Raw genomic sequence first — 21,206 nt, 5'->3', positions numbered from 1 at the left:
TTAAAAAGATGCATTTTCAAATATAACAATTAATTTTCAATACAAAAGTTGAATTTTCATCCAAAAAAGACACATTTTCAATCAAAAATAGAATGCTTAAATTTTCTGTTAAAAATCTAATTCTTAACAACAACAAAAACAACAATATTTCAGCAAAATATTTAAATTTTCTACCGAAAATAGATCGATTTCTACTTGAAAAAAAATAGATTTTCGACAAATTTAAAATCTTAAAATAAAATACTGTTCAATTTCAGAATATTTTTTTTAACGAAACAGAAGAACGAATCAACAAAATTAATAAATTTTTAAAATTATACCAATTTAAGCCATTTTAAGTTAGAAACATTAAAAATTGAAAGATTACAATTTTTTATAACTGAACACTTTTTAAAGTAGAAACTTTATTTTTACTTCAAGTCGTTAAAAATGAATAATTGTTCAATTTTTATTAATATTTACACGAAACTTTGTTTTTAAATTACGGTTTAAATTCTCTTAAAATAAAAAATTACTTTAAAGCATCTATTTTAAAATGATTCAAATTTTTCCTAAAACTTAATAAATCCTTAAAAATTAAAACAGTGCCTTAAAATATTCCAGAATCTTTTTAAATAATCTGTTAAAATTAATTTGTCAAAATATAAAAAATGTCCAATTTCTCTGTGTATTTAATACTTTTGTATTTTTTTTAAACTTTCCAAAATGCTTAAAACCCTACATTTTTTGTTCAAAATATTTAAAAATGTACATTTTGTATAAAAAAGTTTGAAATATTTTTCAAATTTTAAATTATTTTTTTAATCTTTTCAAAACTTCTGAAGCTTTTAAAAAACCTTTAAAAATCCGTAAAAAGCTTCCAAATATTTTTTCAAAACTTTCTGTTTTAAAATGGTAAACTTTTAATAAATTCCGCAAAATAAAAATAATTTCTTTCAAATATTCCAGATTACGTTTTTTGTAGTTTTTTTTTAATATTTTGAATTCTTTTGCAATTTTTTAAAATGCTTCAAAAGCTTCTAAATTTTTATTCGAAATATTCAAAAACCTACATTTAAAAAAAATTTATTATAATATTTTTCAATTTTCAATTATTTTGTATCCTTGCAAAACTTCTAAATATCTCTTCATCTTACTTGAATTTTATCTAAATTAATAATTGTTTAATTGTCATTTAATCATCCAAATTGATTTTTACTTTCAAATATTTATAAATATTTTGTTAAAATTAATTTTTCAAAAATAAATATAATTTTCAATTTTCTCAGGAATCTTCAAGAATCTTTTTTTAAATTTTGATCCCTTTCAAAATCTTTAAAGAGCTTCCAAATATTTTAAGTTTGTATTTTTTTTAATTTAAACTTTTGATAAGTCCTGCAAAATTTAAAAAATTGACCCTAAGTCTCCAAGATTACTTTCCTATATTTTTTTAAAAGAAAGAATCACTTTAAACTTTCCCAGGAAACTTAAGAATAAAATTGTATTATTTTGAAACCTTTCAAAATGATTAAAAATCTTCAAAATTTTATTACAAAATCTTTTCTCCCTAAATGAATCGAATTTTTCTTAAAACTTTTAATAAATCTTGCAAAATAAAAAACAATTGCCTTAAAATCTTATAAATTTCGTTTTTTATTACAATTTTATAAATATTTTGAAATCTTTAAAAATATTATGTTGAAATTAATTTTTCAAAACAAAAAACCATTTTCAATTATCACAGGAATCTTATAACAATTTTTTGAAATTATTAAAATAAATTTTCATTATGTCAAAGGATATTTCAAAGTTATAAAAAAATTCAAAAACAACAAGAAATTCCAAAAAAATTTAATAAAATATGATATTTTAAAACAAAAATCATTATTTTTTTAACAATATTTTAAATAAAATTATGAATCTTTTGATAACTCGACTTTATGTTCGTGTTTTTTTGTGGGAAATTAGTATTTAAAATTTTTTTTAAATAGATTTCAAAGATTTAAAATCTTCAATAATATTTTTGAATCAAAAACCATATTTAGGGACAAGTTCAGGTTATAAATTGTAATTAAATTAAAAATTTAGTATTATAAGCCCGATGATAATTTTAAAATTTTGAAATGGAAAACTAAAACAATTCATTTGCAGGCCTAAAACAATAAAAATAAAATAATAGCAGTATTTTTAAAAAAAAATTGAAATTAAAATTAAAATTACCCGCGAAACGCGTCCACAGACTGCAACCTCGAAGCAGTTTTCGAAATGTTGATGATCAGTGGGGAAGCAGAATCGGAATCCTGTAATCTTGCGACGTCCTGAAAAAAAATGTATTTCATAACTCCAAAGATCACATTTTCACATAATAGAAAACAAGCCTTGGCTTCACTTCAGAGCTCAAAAATAATTTAAATAGTGTCACAAATTTGAAAAAATAGTGCAAAATTGCCAGTTTTCTGATTTAATATTTTAAAAATATTATAAATAAACTTAAATATTTATTTAAAATGTTATTCTTTAGTCCATAAATAGTTAAAAATTCATATTTTTTCTTTAAAAATTAAATTATTTTACTAAAAATTCAACAATTTTGTTAAAAATAATCATACATCTTGGTTAACAATTTAACTGTTCTGTTAAAATTCATCTTTTTGGCTTAAAAATTCCATAATTTGATTGCAATTTTTTTCTTTTTTGCTTCTCTTTTTTTGGTTTGAAAATTCATCTCTTTCTGCAGAAATTTGTATTTTGTTCGAAATTGAACACTTGGGTTGAAAGTTCAACTACTTCATAAAAAGTTATTATTATTACTTTTTTTTGTTGAAAATTCATAATTTAAGTTCAACAATCTTTTTTTTACCTGTTTGGTTGAAAATTAATTTTTTTAATAAAAATTTAATTATTTTGCTGAAAATTAAACTAATTGGTACAAAATTAATTTTTTTGAAAAAATTCATATTCTCGGGCTTTAAATACAGTCCTTGCAGAAAACTAATATTTTTTGTTTTAAAATTTAACTTTATGGTACAAATTAAACCATATATGTTTAAAAATTAATGTTTTTTAGTTTACAAATTCCACTATTTAGTTAAAAAATTTTTAAAGTAGAAAAAATATAACATAAAAATTAATCAAATTCAATTTGTTGCAGAATCATATCCATTGTTTAAACTATATCGTTGGAAATTGAACTATTTGTCTGAAAATTTGTTTATTTTTTGAAAATTCATCTTTCACGGTCCTAAATAAATTTTTTTGATAAAAAATGGTAAATTTTTTGTTGAAAATTCATTTGTTTTAGATAAGGATTTAAGTTTTTTTAAATTTGTTTTCTTTAAAGAATGTGATTAAAATTGAAATTATTGTTTTAATTTATTGTAATTAAAATTAATGTGATTAATTTTTAGTCTATACTTTATTCGTTTATAATTTTTTTTTAAACGAATTAGTTGAGTTTTTAAACTAAAAAATATCAATTTTTAACCAAACAGATACTTTAATTTAGATTTAATTTAATTTTGAGCCAAATTCTTGCATTTTCTACCATTTTGTTCAATTTTCAAGTCAAACAGACTATTTTCCAGCAAAAATTTTAATTTTCAATCCGAGAATATAAATTTTCAAGAAAAAGAATTATTGTCAACCAATCAGATGAAATTTCAACTAATTAGTTAAATTTCAAGTTAAAAATTTAATTTTTAACCAAAGAAGAAACTACTTTTCAACTAAAATTATTAATCTGCAACCAAAGAAATTACTTTTTAAGAATGTAGTTCAACTTTCGACCAAGAAGTCCAATTGCAGTCTAAAAAGTTGAATTTTCAACTAAAAATGTATTAGTTGATATTTCCACCAAGAAAATATTTCGATTAAAATTTTTTTTTTTGATTTATCAACAATAAACATTTTTCTAAACAAACAGATGCGAACTAAAACAAACAGATTTTTAACTAAATATTTGAATTTTTAAACTAAAAAAGAACGGTTTTGAACCATACATGGTATAATTTTGTACAAAAAGTAGAATTTTCAAACCAAAAAAGACACATTTTTTAAGAAAATTAGTAAAATTTTTAGTTAAAAAAATTAATTTTCAACTAAAAAAACGACTTATCGACTAAAATTATGAATCTTGAAAAAAATTAACTTTTGTGGAAGTAGTTCAACTTTCAACGAAGGAGTTTAATTTTTTAAACCTGAAAAGATGAATTTTCAACAAAAAAAATTATTTTCAACCAATCAGTTGAACTTTAAACAAAATAGTTGAATTTGCAGTTAAAAAATTAATTTCCATCGAAAAAAGAAACCAATTTTCAACTTAAATTAGGAATATTCAAGCCAAAAAAATTATCTTTTAAGAAATTAGTTCAAATTTTAAATAAGCAGTAGAACTTTCAGCCTCCAAAGATGAATTTTTAACTAAATATGTAATATTTTCTGATATTTAAAAAAAAATATTTCGATTCAAAATCAAACTAATAGTTCCATCTTCAACGATACAGTTTAAACAATGCATGTGATGCTAGACCAAATTTAATTTAATTAATCTTTAGTTTTTTTCGCTTCTAAAAATTTTTAACAAAATATTTGAATTTTTAACCATATATGGTTTCATTTTGTAACAAAAAGTTAAATTTTTTAAACCAAAAAAGATAAATTTTCTGCAAAACAATTGTATTTCTAACCCGAGAATATGAATTTTTTCCTTTAAAAAAGTTAATTTTCTACCAATCAGTTCAATTTTCAGCAAAATAATTACATTTTCATTTAAAATAATTAATTTTCAACCAAAAAAGTAAGAAAAGATTTTTCAACTAAAATTATAGATATTCAACCAAAACTTTCAATTTTCAAGATAAAAAGATGAATTTTCAACGAAAAATGTAATAGTTGATAATAAAAAAAAATAATTTAAAAACATGAATTTAACAAAAAAAATTAAATCCTTATCTAAAATAGATGAATTTTCAACAAGAAATTTACATTTTTAACAAAAAAAATTCTTTTGGACCTAGAAAGACGAATTTTCAACAAAATACACAACTTTTAAGACAAATATTTCAATTTTCAACTATATATTTTAAACAATGGATGTGATTCTGGAACAAATTTAACTTGATTAATTTTTAGGCTATATTTTTTTTACTTTTAAAATTTTTTAAGCAAATAGTGGAATTTTTAAACTAAAAAAAATCTTTTTTAGTTTAAAAATTCCACTATTTAAAGATTCAATACTTTTAGTTCAAAAATCTTCTTTTACCTTTCTGGTAGAATATTAATTTCTTTTTAACTGAAAATTTAACTATTTTACTGAAAATTCAACTTATTGGTAGCAAATTAAGTTTTTTTTTTATAAAACAATTCATATTCTTTTTTAGTTTAAAAATTCCACTATTTACTTAAAAATTTCAAGAAATGAAAAAAATATAACATAAAAATTAATCGAATTAAATTTGTTCCAGAATCACATCCACTGCTTAAACAATATCCAATTGTTTTTTTTTTATTTTAAATCGAAATCTTTTTGTTGAAATATCAGTTATTACATTTTTAGTTGCAAATTCATAATTTTAGCCGAAAAGTCGTTTTTTTAGTTAATAATTAATTTTTATAACTGAAAATTCAACTGCTTGTTAAAAAAATGGTTTTTTTTTGTTGAAAGAACCAAGGAAAAAATTCATATTCACTATTTTGAAATACAACTGATTTAGTTTAAAAATTCCACTATTTAGTTAACAAATTTTAAAAGTGGAAATAATCTAACATAAAAATTAATCCAATTAAAATTGTTGCAGAATCACAACCATTGTTTAAACTATATAGTTGAAAATTGAACTATTTGTCTGAAAATTGGTGTATTTTGTTGAAAATTCATTTTTTTCGGTCTAAAATAAATTTCTTTATTAAAAATGCAAATTTTTTGTTGAAAATTCATCTGTTTTTGATGAGGTTTCAAGTATTTTTTAAATTAGTTTTTCTTAGCTAAATCCATATTTTTTGATTAGAAATTGTTTTTCTAATATCAAATGTTAGATTTTCTCGTTGAAAATTCATCTTTTTATGTTGAAAATTGAACTCCTTGTTTGAAAATTAATTTTTTTAAATTGAAAATTTAACTATTTTAGGAAAAATTCAACTGATTGGTAAAAAATTAACTTTTTCTAGAAAAAAAATCAGATGCTCGGATTTGAAATACAATCGTTTTGCACAAAATGTATCGTTTTTTGGTTTGGAAATTCAACTTTTTAGTAAAAAATTAATCCATATATGTTCAAAAATTAAACTTTTTTAGTTTGAAAACTCCACTTTTCAGTTAAAATTTTTTATTTCTTTCGTTGAAAGTAGAACTACTTTCTCAAAAGTCCTTTTTTTTAATGAAGATTCATAATTTAGCCTAAAAGTCGTTTTTTTCTGTAGTTGAAAATTCATTTTTTTAACTGAAAATTTAACTATTTTGCTGAAAATGTGTCTTTTTTGGTTTGAAAATTCCAATTTTTGGTACAAAATTATACCATGTATGCTTCAATAACGTTCTTTTTTAGTTTAAAAATTCAACTATTTAGTTAAAAAATTTTATATGCGATAAAAATATAAACTAAAAATTGATCAAATCAAAATTTACTCTAGAATCACACGCATTTTTGTTTAAAATTCGTCTTTTTGGCAAAAAATAAATTTCGTGTTTAAAAATGGATCTATTTGTTTCGAAAATTATTTTTTTTTTTTGTTAAATCCAACTTTTTTGTACTTTAAATCAAAATATATTTTTTTAAATATCAACTATTACATTTTTAGTTAAAAATTCAACATTTAAGGCTGAAAATTTGACTTCTTGCCCGAAAGTTTAATTAAATTCTTGATAGGTAATTTTTTTGTTTTTTGAAGCTTCACAATTTTAGTTGAAAAGTAGTTTCTTCTTTGGTTACTAATTAATGTTTTAACTGGAAAGTTAACTAATTTGATGAAAATTAAACTTTTTTGTAGAAAAACGTCTTTTTGACTTGAAACTTAAAAAAGATGGTAGAAAATTCAAGAATTTGGTTTAAAATTAAATTCAACTTAAATTCAACTGCCTGTTTGGTTAAAACTTGATTTTTTTAGTTTAAAAACTCAACTAGTTTGAATAAAAAAATTATAAACGAATAAAGTACAGACTGAAAATTAATAAAATTAAATTTGGACTACCATCATATCAACTGTTGAAATTATTTGGTTGAAAATTGATTTAATTTGTCAGAAATTCATATTTTTTATTAAAAAATTAATGTTTTTAGTTGAAAATTCAATTATTTGGTTAAAAATGTATGTAATCTGTTGAAAATTCATCATTTTTGAAGAAGTTCCATAATATTTTTTCAAGGAAAAGTCAAATAGTGTGGTGAATCCGAGGCCTGCATAAAAATTCTTTTACACAGAATATTCTAAACATATTTTTTTAAAACTTGTACTTACATCTCGTTCGCCGCTTTCACGTCTTCTGAAAAGTTTGACTGTCCTGATAATTGTACTCGAGGTAGCAAAAACAGTGGCGAGGAACATAAAGATCATGAAAGCTGCCAAAATTGCTAAAGCAAAAAATAATAATATTGTAGAATTTTACTAAAAGCGAAGGGTTTCTTCTGATTAAAAAATGTTTTTTCCAATTTCAAGGGTGGCGATTGGACGGACGATTTAAAATTCCCGGTCGATTCCTGGGTTTTAACGGTCAAGTTTGTCAATTTTCCCAGTCAACTAATTGCAATGAAATTAATTTCCAACAAAATATTTAAATTTTCCACTAAAAAACATCAATTTTTTCACGAAAAATGGAGTAATTAAACTTTCAATTGAAAAAATGAATTTTTAACAACAAAAAAATGGATTTTTAACAAAATAGTTCAATTTTCAACCAAAATGATGAATTTTCAACTAAAATTGTAATTGTTTAACTGTGACACTTGAATTGCACGCCAGAAAGATGAATTTAACTTAAATAATTGAATTTTTGACCAAATAGATTAATTTTCAACCAAGAAAATTATTTTCTACCAAAAAAGACCAATTTTCAACTAAAAAAGATAATTTTCCAACAAAGAATTAAAAAATTAAATTTTTAGTCAACAAATTAATGTTCAACTAAAGAGATGACTTTTTAACTAAAATTTTGGAATATTTAACTGGAATAATAGTTACATTTTCAGTAAAAAAAATAATTTTAAACTAAAAAATATCCAAAGAAAAACTAATTTTTCAATCAAACAGGTCATTTTTCAACAAAAGAAATCAATTTTGAACCAAAACGATGAATTTTTAATTAAAATGGCAATTATATAACTAGAAAACTTGAATTTTTAAACAAGAAGATTAACTTTAAAAGAAAAAAATTACAAAATACGTGAATTTTCAACGAAATAGTTGAATTTTCAATTAAAAAATACCTTTTCTCTCTCCAAATTCTTGAATTTTAAACTAGAAAAAAAAACAATTTCCAACTAAAAACGAAATATTCAAATTTTAAGTTGAGAAAACTAATTTTTAAAAACGCATTTCCAGAAAAACCGTTTTATTTTCAACCAAAGTGATGAATTTTTAATTAAAATGATTAATTTTCAACAAAAAAATTACTTTTCAACAAAAGAGCTTAACTTTCATCCAAGTAATTTTATTTCCAAACTAAAAAATTAATTTTCAACTGAAATGATAAATATTAACCGGTGATACTTGAATTATAAACCAAAAAGATGATTTTTTTTTAAAAAAGGAGATTAAATTTCAAATAAAAAGAATAATTTTCTGTTTTTTTTTTCAAATAAAAAAATTTAAACTAAAATAAAGATTTCAACTGGTTGAAATAGTTGAATTTTCAAGCAAACAAATTAATTTTCAACAAAAGAGCTCAGCCTTTAACCAAATAATTTTATTTTCAACCTAAAAGATGAATTTTTAAATAAAATAATAAATATTTAACTAGATTACTTGAAATTTTAACCGAAATACTTGAATTTTCAATTAGAAAATACCTTTTTCTCCAACTTCTTGAACTTTGAACTAGAAGAAATCAATTTTCAACTAAAAATGAAATATTCAAATTTTCAGTTGAAAAAATTAATTTAAAAACACGCATTTCCCGAAAAATTGTTTAATTTCCAACGAAAGTGATGAAATTTTACATAAAATTATGAATCTTTAAGTGGAATAGTCGAATTACAAAGCAAAAAGATTAATTTTTAAATAAAAAGATTAATTTTTCACCAAAAACAGAATTTTTTAACAAAATATCTGAATTTCTAACGAAATTGTTGAATTTTTAATCAGGGAAGAAAAATTTTGAACCAAATAGTTAAATCTTCAATTTAAAAAAATAATTTTCAACAAAAACTTAAATAATTAGATTTCAAGTTAAAAAGATTAATATTTATCCAAGCAGTCGAATTTTCAAATACAACTATCGAATTTACAATTAGAAGAAGTAACATTTCTAATTTAAAAATTTATTTTTAACAAAAAAAACTAACTTTATTTATTCAATTATTAATAAAAGTGCATTTTTAACTGAAATTCTGTATTTTTAACTGGAATAATTGAATTTTCGACTAGAAAGATTCATTTTCCACCAAGAAAATTATTTTCAGTCAAAAAGACGAATTTTCAACCAAAAAACATCATTTTTCAACAAAGAATTTAAAAATTAAAAATTTTAACTTTCAACCAACTAATTTTATTTTAATCCTGAAAGATGAATTTTTTAAATGAAATAATAAATATTTAAATGAAATATTCAGATTTTCAGTTGAAAAAATTAATTTACAAAAACGCATTTCCAGAAAAATTGTTTAATTTTCACAATTGTGATGAATTTTTAAATAAAATTATTAATCCTAAAGTGTAATAGTTAAATTATAAATAAAAAAGATGAATTTTTAAATAAGAAAATTAGTTTTCAAATCAAGATATTAATTTTCTAACAAAAAAAAAAATTTTTCCAAAAAATATATGAATTCTTAATGAAATAGTTGAATTTTTAATCAGAGAAGACAAATTTTCAACCAAATAGTTGAATTTTCAATTTACAAAAATAATTTTCAACCGAAAATGTAATAGTAACATTTTTTAATTAAAAAATTAATTTTTGATAAAAAAGATAAATTTTCAGCCAAATAGACGAATTTTAAAATACAAATATGGAATTTTTAGTTAGAATAATTAAAATTTCAAATTAAAAAATGTATTTTTAATAAAAAAAAACTAACTTTTAACAAGATTGTTAAACAAAGTGATGAATTTTCGAATAAAATTGTAAATATTTAGTTGGAAAAATTCAATTTTAAACCAGAAAGATGAACTTTTAACTGAAATTCTGGATTTTCAACTAGAATAATTGAATTTTCTACCAGAAAGATTAATTTTCAACAAAAAATATAATTTTTCAACAAATGATTAAAAATTAAAAATTTAGTCAAAAAATGAATGTTCAAACAAAGAGATAACTTTTTAAATAAAATTTTGGAATATTCAACTGGAATAATAGTTACATTTTCAGTTTAAAAAAAAAATTGCAACAGCTCTTTTTTCAACAAAAAAATGAATTTTTAATCAAAAGGTTGAATCTTTAAGCATTAAAAAATTAATTTTTAACAACAAATTAAAACTTTCAAGTCAATAATTTTATTTCTAACCTAAAAGATGAATTTTTAAATGAAATAATAAATATTTAACTAAATTACTTGAATTTTTAACCGAAAAGAAAATTTTTTATACAAGGATAATAACTTTTAAAGAAATAGATAACAAAATACGTGAATTTTCGAGGAAGTAGTTGAATTTTCAATTAAAAAATACCTGTTTCTCCAAATTCTTGAATTTCGTACTCAAAAAAAAAACCATTTTCAATTTTCAACAGTTGAAAAGATCAATTTTCAACAACAGAAAACGGATTTACAATATAGTTGAATTGATTATAAACTAAAAAGCTGAATTTTTAAATAAAAATATTAATTTTTTACCAAAAAATATTAATTTTCAATAAAATATATGAATTTTTAAAGAAATATTAAAATTTTTAATTAAAGAAGACAGATTTTCAACTAAGTACTTAAATTTTCAATAAAAAAAAAATTTTCAACCAAAAATGGAATAGTAACATTTTTAAATAAAAATATTAATTTAAAAAAAAAATTAATTTTTAACACAAGAGCTTAATTTTCAACCATGTAATTTTATTTTAAAACTAAACAATTAGTTTTAAACTGAAATTAGAAATATTTAAATGTGAGACTTGGATTTTTAACCAAAAAGAATGTTTAATAAAAAGATAAACTTTCAAAGAGAAAGATAATTTTCTACCAAAAAAATCGATTTTGAACAAAATATGTGAATTTTCAACTGAAATTATAAATCTTCTACTGGTATAGATGAATTCGATTCCAAAAAGATAAATTTTCAACCATAAAGATTAATTTTTTACAAAAAGGCGAATTTTTCACAAAGTACATACATTTTTAAACAATTAAATTTGTAAATAAATAAAAAATAATTGAAAACTCAATAATAAATTATGATTTAATTAGATTAAACTGAGATAATAAAAAAAAAATCACATTTCTAAATTGACCAAAATTATTAAATCTCTTCCCGGTTAAGCCGCCACACTGCAATTTACTGAACTTAAAAATAAAAATTATTCGGATTTAAAAAACAAATCCTTTGGATTGTATTCAAAAGAACTTTTTAATTTGATAAAAATTATAAACTTCACGCTGACGAGAGAATTTCAGAGTAAGAAAAAAGTATCATAAAATTCAGTAGAATTAATAAGTCTCTTCCGGACACGATACCTCTAATTTTGAAGTATTTTTAAATTTTAAGAATGTCTAAATATTTTTAATTATTTACAAATAAATTAGCTTTTAATTTCACAGACGGCCGTATCTAAATTATTTAATATAAATAAATAAATGTTATTTTATCACATAACAAATATTATTTTATTCGAATTGCAATTTTTATTTAGAAATATTAAAAAGTGAACGATTTGTATATTTTTTTTAAAACGGAAGATATTTTAAATTAAAAGCTAAATTATTTTTATTTGAAGTCCTCTTAAATTAATAATTGTTTAATTGTTATTTATACATCAAAATTCAACACTTTCACTGTTAAATAAAATGTTTTACATAAATCTATAAAAATTGTAACGTTAAATGTTTAAATTTAGCACTTTAACATTTGAAAGATTGAAGGCTTTCGATTTTAAACGATTCAATTTTAAATTGTTTATTTTCTTTAAATTACAAAATTTCAAATCAAACAGGTTAAAATGTAATTTTTTAATTTGAAACAAAATTTGAATACGATTTCAAAATGAAAAAAGCCTTTAATTGTGGATCAATTACTATTTACCAAAAGAAAAAACTAAAATTGTTAAATTTTCAACTAAAAAAATTAATTTTCAACCAAAAAACGCTAAATTTTCAATAAAATAGTTAAATTTTCAATTAAAGAAAATTACTTTTTAACAAAGTAGTATAAATTTGAACCACAAAAGATGAATTTTCAACAAAAAATAGAAAAGTTGATATTTCAAAAAAAAAAAAAAATTGAGAGATGTTAATATTATATTCAAACAAAAACTACGAAACTGAAATGAAAGATTTAATTTTATAATTTAAAAATTAATTTAAAAAAAATTATGTTATAAATTAAACAGTTAAATTTTCAGCGAAAGAAAGAAATTTTGAACCAAAAAGAGCAGATTTGAACTAAATACCTAAATTTTCAACAGAAAATAATGAATTTTCAAACAAAAAGATGATTTTTCAAAGAAGAAGATTAATTTTCTACCAAAAAGTCGTATTATCAACTAAAAAATTAATTTTTAACCAAAAAGAATTTGTTAATAAGATTGTTACATTTTCAAAAAAATTGTTAAATATTTAACCAAAGACATGAATTTTTAACAAAAATAAATGAATTAACAAAGAAGAAGAATAATCTTCTCAAAAAAATCAATTTTAAAACATATAGTTGAATTTTCAACTAAAAAGATCAATTTTCAAACAAATCATTTTTTTTATAAACTAGTTAAATTTTCAATCGCAAAATGATTTTTTCGCCAAAAAAATTAATTTTTAAGTACATTATGAACCAAAAAGAAACAGTTACATTTTTATTTAATGAATTTTTAACGAAAAAATTTGATTTTCACAAAAATAGTTTATTTTAAACCAAAGAGATGAATCTTTAAAAAAACAAAGAAAATTTGTTTAAAGTAAAAGCCGTTAAATTCAACCAAAAAAGATGAATTTTCACAAATCATGTAATTTTTTAAATAAAAAAGATGAGTTTTCGACCCAGAAATGGACAAATTAAAAAAAAAAATAGTTCAATTTTCCACCAAAGAAAAGAAACTTCAAGTGAAAAAAGACGAATTTTCAATAAAAAATTGAAAAGTTCATATTTCAACCAAAAAAGATTAAAAATTTTTTAATATTATATTTAAACAAAAAGTACGAAATCAAAATGAAAAACTGAATTTTTCAATTCAAAAATTAATTTAAAAAAAATTATGTTATAAATTAAACAGTTAAATTTTCAGCGAAAGAAATGAATTTTGAACTAAAAAGTGGAGATTTGAACAAAATACCTCAATTTTTAATAAAAATAATGAATTTTCAAACAAGAAGAAAAATCTTCTCAAAAAAAGTCAATTTTCAAATATACAGCTGAATTTTCAACTAAAAAGATTAATTTTCACACCAATTTTTTTATAAACAGTTAAATTTAAAGTTAAATTTCCAGTTAATGAATTTTTAACGAAAAAAATTTATTTTCACGAAAATAGTTTATTTCAAACAAAAGAGTTGAATCTTCAAAAAACAAAGTAAAATGTAGGAATTGATATTTCAAAAAAAATTTCAATTAAAAGCCTGGAATCCAACTAAAAAAGATGAATTTTCCAGAAAAAAGACGATTTTTCAAACAAGAAGATTAATTTTTTATCAAAAAGTCGAATTATCAACTCAAAAATTAATGTTTAACAACAAAATTTGGTTAATAAGATTGTTAAATTTTTAACCAAAGACATGAAATTTCTAACAAAAATAATGAATTTTAAAGCAAGAAGAATAATCTTCTGAAAAAATTCAATATTCAAACAAATAAATTTTGTATAAACTAGTTTAATTTTCAATCCAAAAAATTATTTTTGTGCCCAAAACATTAATTTTTAGGCAAATCTTTAACCAAAAAGGGACAGTTAAATTTTCAGTTACTGAATTTCGAACGAAAAAAATTTGTTTGCACAAAAATAGTTTATTTTAAACCAAAAAATATATAATAATATAATAATAATATCTTAAAAAAAAAAACAAAAAAATTTTTTAATTAAAAGCCGTTGAGTTCAACCAAAGAAGAGAAACTTCAACTGATAAAATTTTAATCAAAAACAGTTGAATTCAGCAAAAAAAAGGAAGACGATTTTCTCCAAAAATGTTAGTTTTTTAATTTGAAAATATTTTTTTTGTTTCATTTTCTCTATAAAAAAATATATATAAAATATATTTAAAAAAATGTATATAATTTAATATAAAAATACTGATGATAATATAATAAATAAAATAATAATATAATATGAAAATATAAAATATAATGTAATATATAAAAAAGTAGCGACAAAAAAATGAAACTTCGAAACCCGAATATATAAAAAATACAATCTTACGCAAATAAGGGTTCCAAGATTCGTAAAAAGTGTAAATGGAAGAGCAGCCATTCTCGGTAAGATTCCAGCCGTAGCGCCCATACTGTCTGAAGTTAAAAGTCGTGCTAAAAATAATAATTAATTTAACTTGAGTGCCCTAAAAAAATGGGAAAAAACTTGATATTTTGAAGAATACTCACTGGCAGTATTGCGTGCCATTTAAGCTTTTGTAATAAATGTGAAGAGGTAATTTTGCCTCTGTTACGAGAGTGGTGTTACTATTTGGAGGTAATATTTGCCATTCCAATCCATAGCACTGAAATTTTAAAGATATTTATCATCTTTTCTGTAGAATTTTTGTAAAATGTGCAGGGTGGATTAAATTCAGAAAAATTCAAAGTGCATTTAAATAATCCACGGCAATTGAAAGCAACATTCAAATATGAAAAAATTCATTAAATTAAGTTTGAAATAAGATGAGAGAAAATCAAAAATATTGGATAAAATTCCTGACAATTCGAAAGAATTTAAAGAAATTCAAGACAGATGAATAAGAATTAAGGATGAGCTCCAAATGAATTCAAATGAATTTAAAAAAATTTTTTTTTAATCTTTTCAGATCTTTCAAACCATATGAAATCACTTACTGCGAATAATTTTTTTGAAATCCATTAAAATATTTTAAAACCAAGCGAAATTCTATATAATTTTATAATATTGATTTTAAAATAAGATGAAATCATTGAAATTCACCGACATCTTTTTAAATCTCATAAAAATTCCACGAAATTTAATTGAAATCAATTAAAAAGTTGCTTAGAATCTTTTTAAATTTCATAAAATACTTCAAGTCCTCTAAAATCTTTTAAAACGCTTGAAACTTTTTAAAGCACTTAAAAATGCCTTAAAATATTTTAAAACGCCGTAAAAATTTCCAACCCTTTGAAATTTCGTTAAATTATTTAAATCAATTGAAAAATCCTGATAAAATAGATTTCATTAATTTAAAGATATTAAAAAAAAGGATTTTTAAGATTCTCGGATATTTTTAAAACTTCTAAGGTTTTTTAGCGAATTTTAAAAAATTTCAAAGGATTTCAAAATATTTCATGATTTTAAACATTTCTGGGCAGCTTTAAAAGTTTTAAAGAGTTTTCGAGAGCTAAAATTAAACAAATATATTTCAAGGTATTACGAAATATTTTAGAGAAGAAATTGAAGAAAAACTTAAATTTTTAACTTTTAAAATTGAAATTTAAAATTTTTTAATTAAAATTTGTTGTATTCAAATGTTCAATAATTTACGCATATAAAATTGAAGGTACTAACATTTTTCAATATTTCAATAAATTGAAAAATGGAAATTTTCTAACTGAATACTTCTTAAATTAGAAATCCAATTATTTTCTTTTTTAAATAGTTTAAACATTCTTGGAAAGCTTCAACATTTTATTTCAAAGTCTTGAGAAATCTAGAAGTTGTTTTAAATTTAAAATTATTTTGGAAATTTTTTTAGAACTCAAAAATGAATTGAATTTTTTCTACAATTTTCAGAAAATCCTGCAGATTTTAGACAATTTCTTTACAATTTGGATGTATAAATAACAATTGAACATTTATTATGATTCTTTTTAAGAATTGTTAAAGGCTGCAAAAAAATAAAAACATTTTCTTAATATTCCTAGGAAAATTAAAAATAACTGTTTATTTTGAAAAATTATTTTAAGAGAATATTTTGAAAGTTTTTCAAAGATTTAAACAAAATTTTCAAAAAAGATTCTAGAAGATTTCAAGAAAACTTTCTGAAATTTGCATGATAATTTTTAATATTTTTAAAACTCCTAAATATATCTTAAAATTACTCAAGCTTTTTCTACAAATGTTCATTTGTAAATTATACATCACAACTTACAAATTTCACTTGCAAATTAAGCATTTTTCAAATACAACAATTAAAATTGTAACATGCCAAGTTTAAAGGCTCTTCGAACTTTTAACGATTTCAGGCTTTCTATGTCAAACAATTCTGTTAAAGATTTTTTACTTTTGAATATTTGATTTTAATTTACTTGTCTTAAATAAAAATTCAAATATTGTTAGATATTCAATAATTAATCTTTTTTTAAATACAAAGTTTCAAATGTAATGACTTAAAAATTGAATATTTTAGACTGAAACAATATTTTAAATTTAATAAAATCCTTTAATTAAGAATATATTATTAGGAAGTTATTTTTCAGTTGAAAATACTTTATAAACGTTCAGTCACATGTTAAAATCTGAAAATACTTAAATTTCGAACTGATTTAAAATCGTTTTTGTTCACTTTTTATTACTTAAAGTACACATAAATTAAACAAATTAAAAAAAGTTTTAAAAATACCGTAGAATTTCTAAAAATATTTTGGATCTCTTTAAATTATTGAAATCGATTTTTAAAAAACAGAAAGATATTTCAAATACTTTTCAATTTTTTGAAACTACTTGAAGATTTTTAGAGCTTTTACAATTTTTTTGAAATTTTTAAAACTGCCATCAAATCTTTCAAATTCTGTGTAATGCCTTCAAATTATTGAAATTTCTAAAAATACCATAAAGTCTTTCCAATTTTTTGGAATCTCTTCAAATTATTAAAGTCTATATTTAAATTATATTTAAATTTTTTGAAACTTCTTGAAGATTTTTAGAGCTTTTAAATTTAAAAAAAAATTTTTAAATACCATGAAATCTTTCCAATCTTTTGGAATCTCTTCAAATTATTAAAGTCTATATTTTAAAAAAAATCTAAAGATATTTTAAATCCTTTTATATTTTTTGAATCTTCTTGAAGATTTTTATAACTTTTAAAATTTTTTTGGAATTTTTTAGAATAAAATAAAATATTTTCAATCTTTTAGAAACTTTTCAAATTATTTAAGTCTATATTAAAAAAATTCAAGATATTTTAAATCCTTTTACATTTTTTGAATCTCCTTGAAGATTTTTATAGCTTTTAAAATTTTTTTGGAATTTTTCAGAATACAATAAAATCTTTCCAATCTTTTGGAATCTCTTCAAATTTTTAAAGTGTATATTTAAAAAAATCTTAAGACATTTTAAATCCTTTTAAATTTTCTGAAACTTCTTGAAGATTTGTAGATCTTTAAATTTTTTTTTAATTTTTAAAAATACAATAAAATTTTTTCAATCTTTTGGAATCTCTTCAAATTTTTAAAGTGTATTAAAAAAAATCTTAAGATATTTTAAATCCTTTTAAATTTTTTGAAACTAATGAAGATTTTTAGAGCTTTTAAATTAAATTTTTTTTTTAATACCCTAAAATCTTTCCAATCTTTTGGAATCTCTTCAAATGATCAAAGTCTATGATAAAAAAAACCTTAAGATATTTTAAATCCTTTTAAATTTTATGAAACTACTTAAAGATTTTTAGAGCTTTTAAATAAAAAAAAAATTTTAATATCATAAAATCTTTCCAATCTTTTGGAATCTCTTCAAAATTTTAAAGTTTACATTAAAAAAATCTTAAGATATTTTAAATCCTTTTAAATTTTTTTTAAATTCTTGAAGATTTTTAGAGCTTTTAAATTTGGTTCATTTTTAAAAATACAATAAAATCTTTCCAATCTTTTGGAATCTCTTTAAATTATTAAAGTCTATATTACAAAAATAAAAAACTTCAAGATATTTCAAATCCTTTTAAATTTTTTGAAACTTCTTGAAGATTTTTATAGCTTTTAAAATTTTTTGGAATTTCTTAGAATACCATAAAATCTTTCCAATCTTTTGGAATCTCTTCAAATCTTTAAAGTGTATATTTAAAAAAATCTTAAGATATTTTAAAGCCTTTTAAATTTTTTGGAACTTCTTGAAGATTCTTAGAGCTTTTAAATTAAATTTTTTTTTTAAAATACCATAAAATCATTCCAAACTTTTCGAATCTCTTCAAATTTTTAAAGTGTATGTTAAAAAAAATCTTAAGATATTTTAAATCCTTTTAATTTTTTGAAACCTCTTGAAGATTTTTAGAGCTTTTAAATTAAAAAAAAAATTTTAATACCATAAAATCTTTCCAATCTTTTGGAATCTCTTCAAACGATTAAAGTCTATGATAAAAAAAACCTTAAGATATTTTAAATCCTTTTAAATTTTTTGAAACTTCTTGAAGATTTTTAGAGCTTTTAAATTAAATTTTTTTTTTAAATACCATAAAATCTTTCCAATCTTTTGGAATCTCTTCAACTTATTCAAGTCTATATTTTAAAAAATTCTCAAGATTTTTTTTTTGAATTTTTAAAAATACCATAAAATCTTTAAAATCCTGTGCAATACCTTCAAATTATTGAAATGTATTAACACTTGTTAACGTTCTTTGGGATTTTAAAAAATACCCTAAAATCTTTCCAATCTTTTGTAATCTCTTCAAATGATTAAAGTCTATGATAAAAAAAAAACTTTAAGATATTTTAAATCCTTTTAAATTTTATGAAACTACTTAAAGATTTTTAGAGCTTTTAAATAAAAAAAAGTTTAAAATATCATAAAATCTTTCCAATCTTTTGGAATCTCTTTAAATTTTTAAAGTGTACATTAAAAAAATCTTAAGATATTTTAAATCCTTGTAAATTTTTTTTAAATTCTTGAAGATTTGTAGAGCTTTTAAATTTTGTTAATTTTTAAAAATACAATAAAATCTTTCCAATCTTTTGGAATCTCTTTAAATTATTAAAGTCTATATTACAAAAAAAAAACCTCAAGATATTTCAAATCCTTTTAAATTTTTTGAAACTTCTTGAAGATTTTTAGAGCTGTCAAATTTTTTTTTTTATAATTTTTAAAAATACTCTAAAATCTTTCCAATCTTTTGGATCTCTTTAAATTATTAAAATCGATTTAAAAAAACCTTAAGATATATTAAATCCTTTAAAATTTTTTGAAGCTTATTGAAGATTTGTAGAAGATTAAAAATTTTTTGGGAATTTTTAAAAACGCCATAAAATCGTTCAAATTATTGAAATTTATTAGAACTTGTGAAAGTTCTCTGGAATTTTAAAAATACTCTAAAATTTTCAATCGTGAAAATGCCTTGGAATCTAAACAAAAAATCCAAAATCTATAAAATAATTTGTAATACAATTAAATTGTAAATTTTTTAAAAAACCTTAAGATATCTTGCATCCTTTTACATTTTTTGAAATTCCTTGAAATTTTTGAAAGCACTTCAGAATTACTTGGAATTTTCTTAAATATCTTAAAAAACATTCCAAATCTTTTGCTGATGTTTTTTTTAATTGAAAATTCCACTACTTGGGTAAAAGTTAAACTACGTTGTTAAAAATTTATTTTTTCGATTGAAAAAAATTTATATTTTTAAATTGAAGTTTAAAAATTGTACTGTTTAGTAAGAAAATCTATTTTTATGTTCAAAAATAATACTTCAATTGAAAATATAACTTCCATTTTTTTTAAGATTGATCCTTTTTAGTTAAAAATTCTCCTTTTTTTCGTAACAAAAAAGTAATTTTCTTAATTTGAAAATTTTTTACTCAAGTCAAATTTTTTTTTTTTTAATTAGATTTTTGTAGAGAAAATACGTCTTTTTAGTTATATAATTTTTTTTATAAACTTCAACTTTTTTTTTTAAATTTACATCTGAAATACTTTTTTATTTTCTTTGCAAAATATTCTGTGTTAAAATGTTTACAAGATTAAAATTCTGGTATTTGAATATTAATTATCAAGAAAAATGAAAAATTCGTCAAAGAGAAATCAGGGAATTTAAAAAAAATTCATTTTTTTCGGACACCATGCCTAATTCTACTAGCAGTAACTAGCAAAAAATTTCTGAAATCTAAATTAAAAATTAAAAAATTAAATTAAAATTTACATTCAATTAAAAATTTTAACATACATTTTTCACGTGGCAAGCATCTAGAATGGAGTACAAAGTTAAAGGATATGGATTTTCGTTGAGAACACTCAGACAAGCCTTATCTAGTCCAAGGAATTCGTTCTCGTTGAGACAAGGATTTTTTTCTTCTGAAAGCAGCATTTTAAGTACCGATGCTATAGATCTCACTGAAAATTAAAATTAAATAAAAACATTAAAATTAAAACGATTGAGTTTAGCATTTTATAATGTTTAATTAATTCAACGGCTAACACCAATAATAATAAAAAAAAACATTCTTTTCTACGAGAAAACGGCAGATTGAGACATTTATAGAAATTATTATTAATAACTATGCAAATTATAAATTAAATTCTTGGTCAATCCTGTTTATTGAAAATCAAAAATCAGGCAATTTCGAGAATAATTGAAGAAAATTTAAAAAAAAATAAAAATCCATAAAGTTTCACGGAGAAAAAATTAAAAAATGATAAGGGTAGAAATAACAATTAATTTGTACGTTGTAAAATGTAAGGTGAATTTTTTGTAAAGTACCTTAAAAACAATAAATAAAAAATGCTCTGAAATAGTTTTTTTAAAAACAATTAAGGTCTAGCTTTTATTTTTCCGGTAAAATCGTTTTTAGAGATCGCTGAAAGTCCT

At 20.4% G+C, this 21,206-nt stretch overlaps 1 protein-coding gene across 2 annotated transcripts in view; it reads right to left on the bottom strand.

Annotated features, from left to right (window-relative positions):
* The window catches only part of LOC117178849 (heparan-alpha-glucosaminide N-acetyltransferase-like), a 47,380-nt gene that overhangs the window by 23,529 nt on the left and 2,645 nt on the right, over positions 1-21,206 (bottom strand). For both annotated transcript variants that reach the window (XM_033370354.1, XM_033370355.1), the window contains exons 2-6: positions 20,565-20,731; positions 14,857-14,972; positions 14,678-14,781; positions 7,432-7,544; positions 2,200-2,297 (exon numbers count right to left, since the gene is read on the bottom strand). In XM_033370354.1, coding sequence (XP_033226245.1) covers positions 2,200-2,297; positions 7,432-7,544; positions 14,678-14,781; positions 14,857-14,972; positions 20,565-20,705 — 572 coding nt within the window. In that variant the 5' untranslated portion in view covers positions 20,706-20,731. The remainder of the gene's footprint in view (positions 1-2,199; positions 2,298-7,431; positions 7,545-14,677; positions 14,782-14,856; positions 14,973-20,564; positions 20,732-21,206) is intronic.

The sequence above is a fragment of the Belonocnema kinseyi genome, chromosome 8 (assembly GCF_010883055.1).
Source record: "Belonocnema kinseyi isolate 2016_QV_RU_SX_M_011 chromosome 8, B_treatae_v1, whole genome shotgun sequence".
In the NCBI taxonomy this organism is placed as follows: Eukaryota; Metazoa; Arthropoda; class Insecta; order Hymenoptera; family Cynipidae; genus Belonocnema; species Belonocnema kinseyi.
The sequence above is the reverse complement of the archived record's forward strand: the minus strand, read 5'-3'. Positions and strand labels throughout refer to the sequence as shown.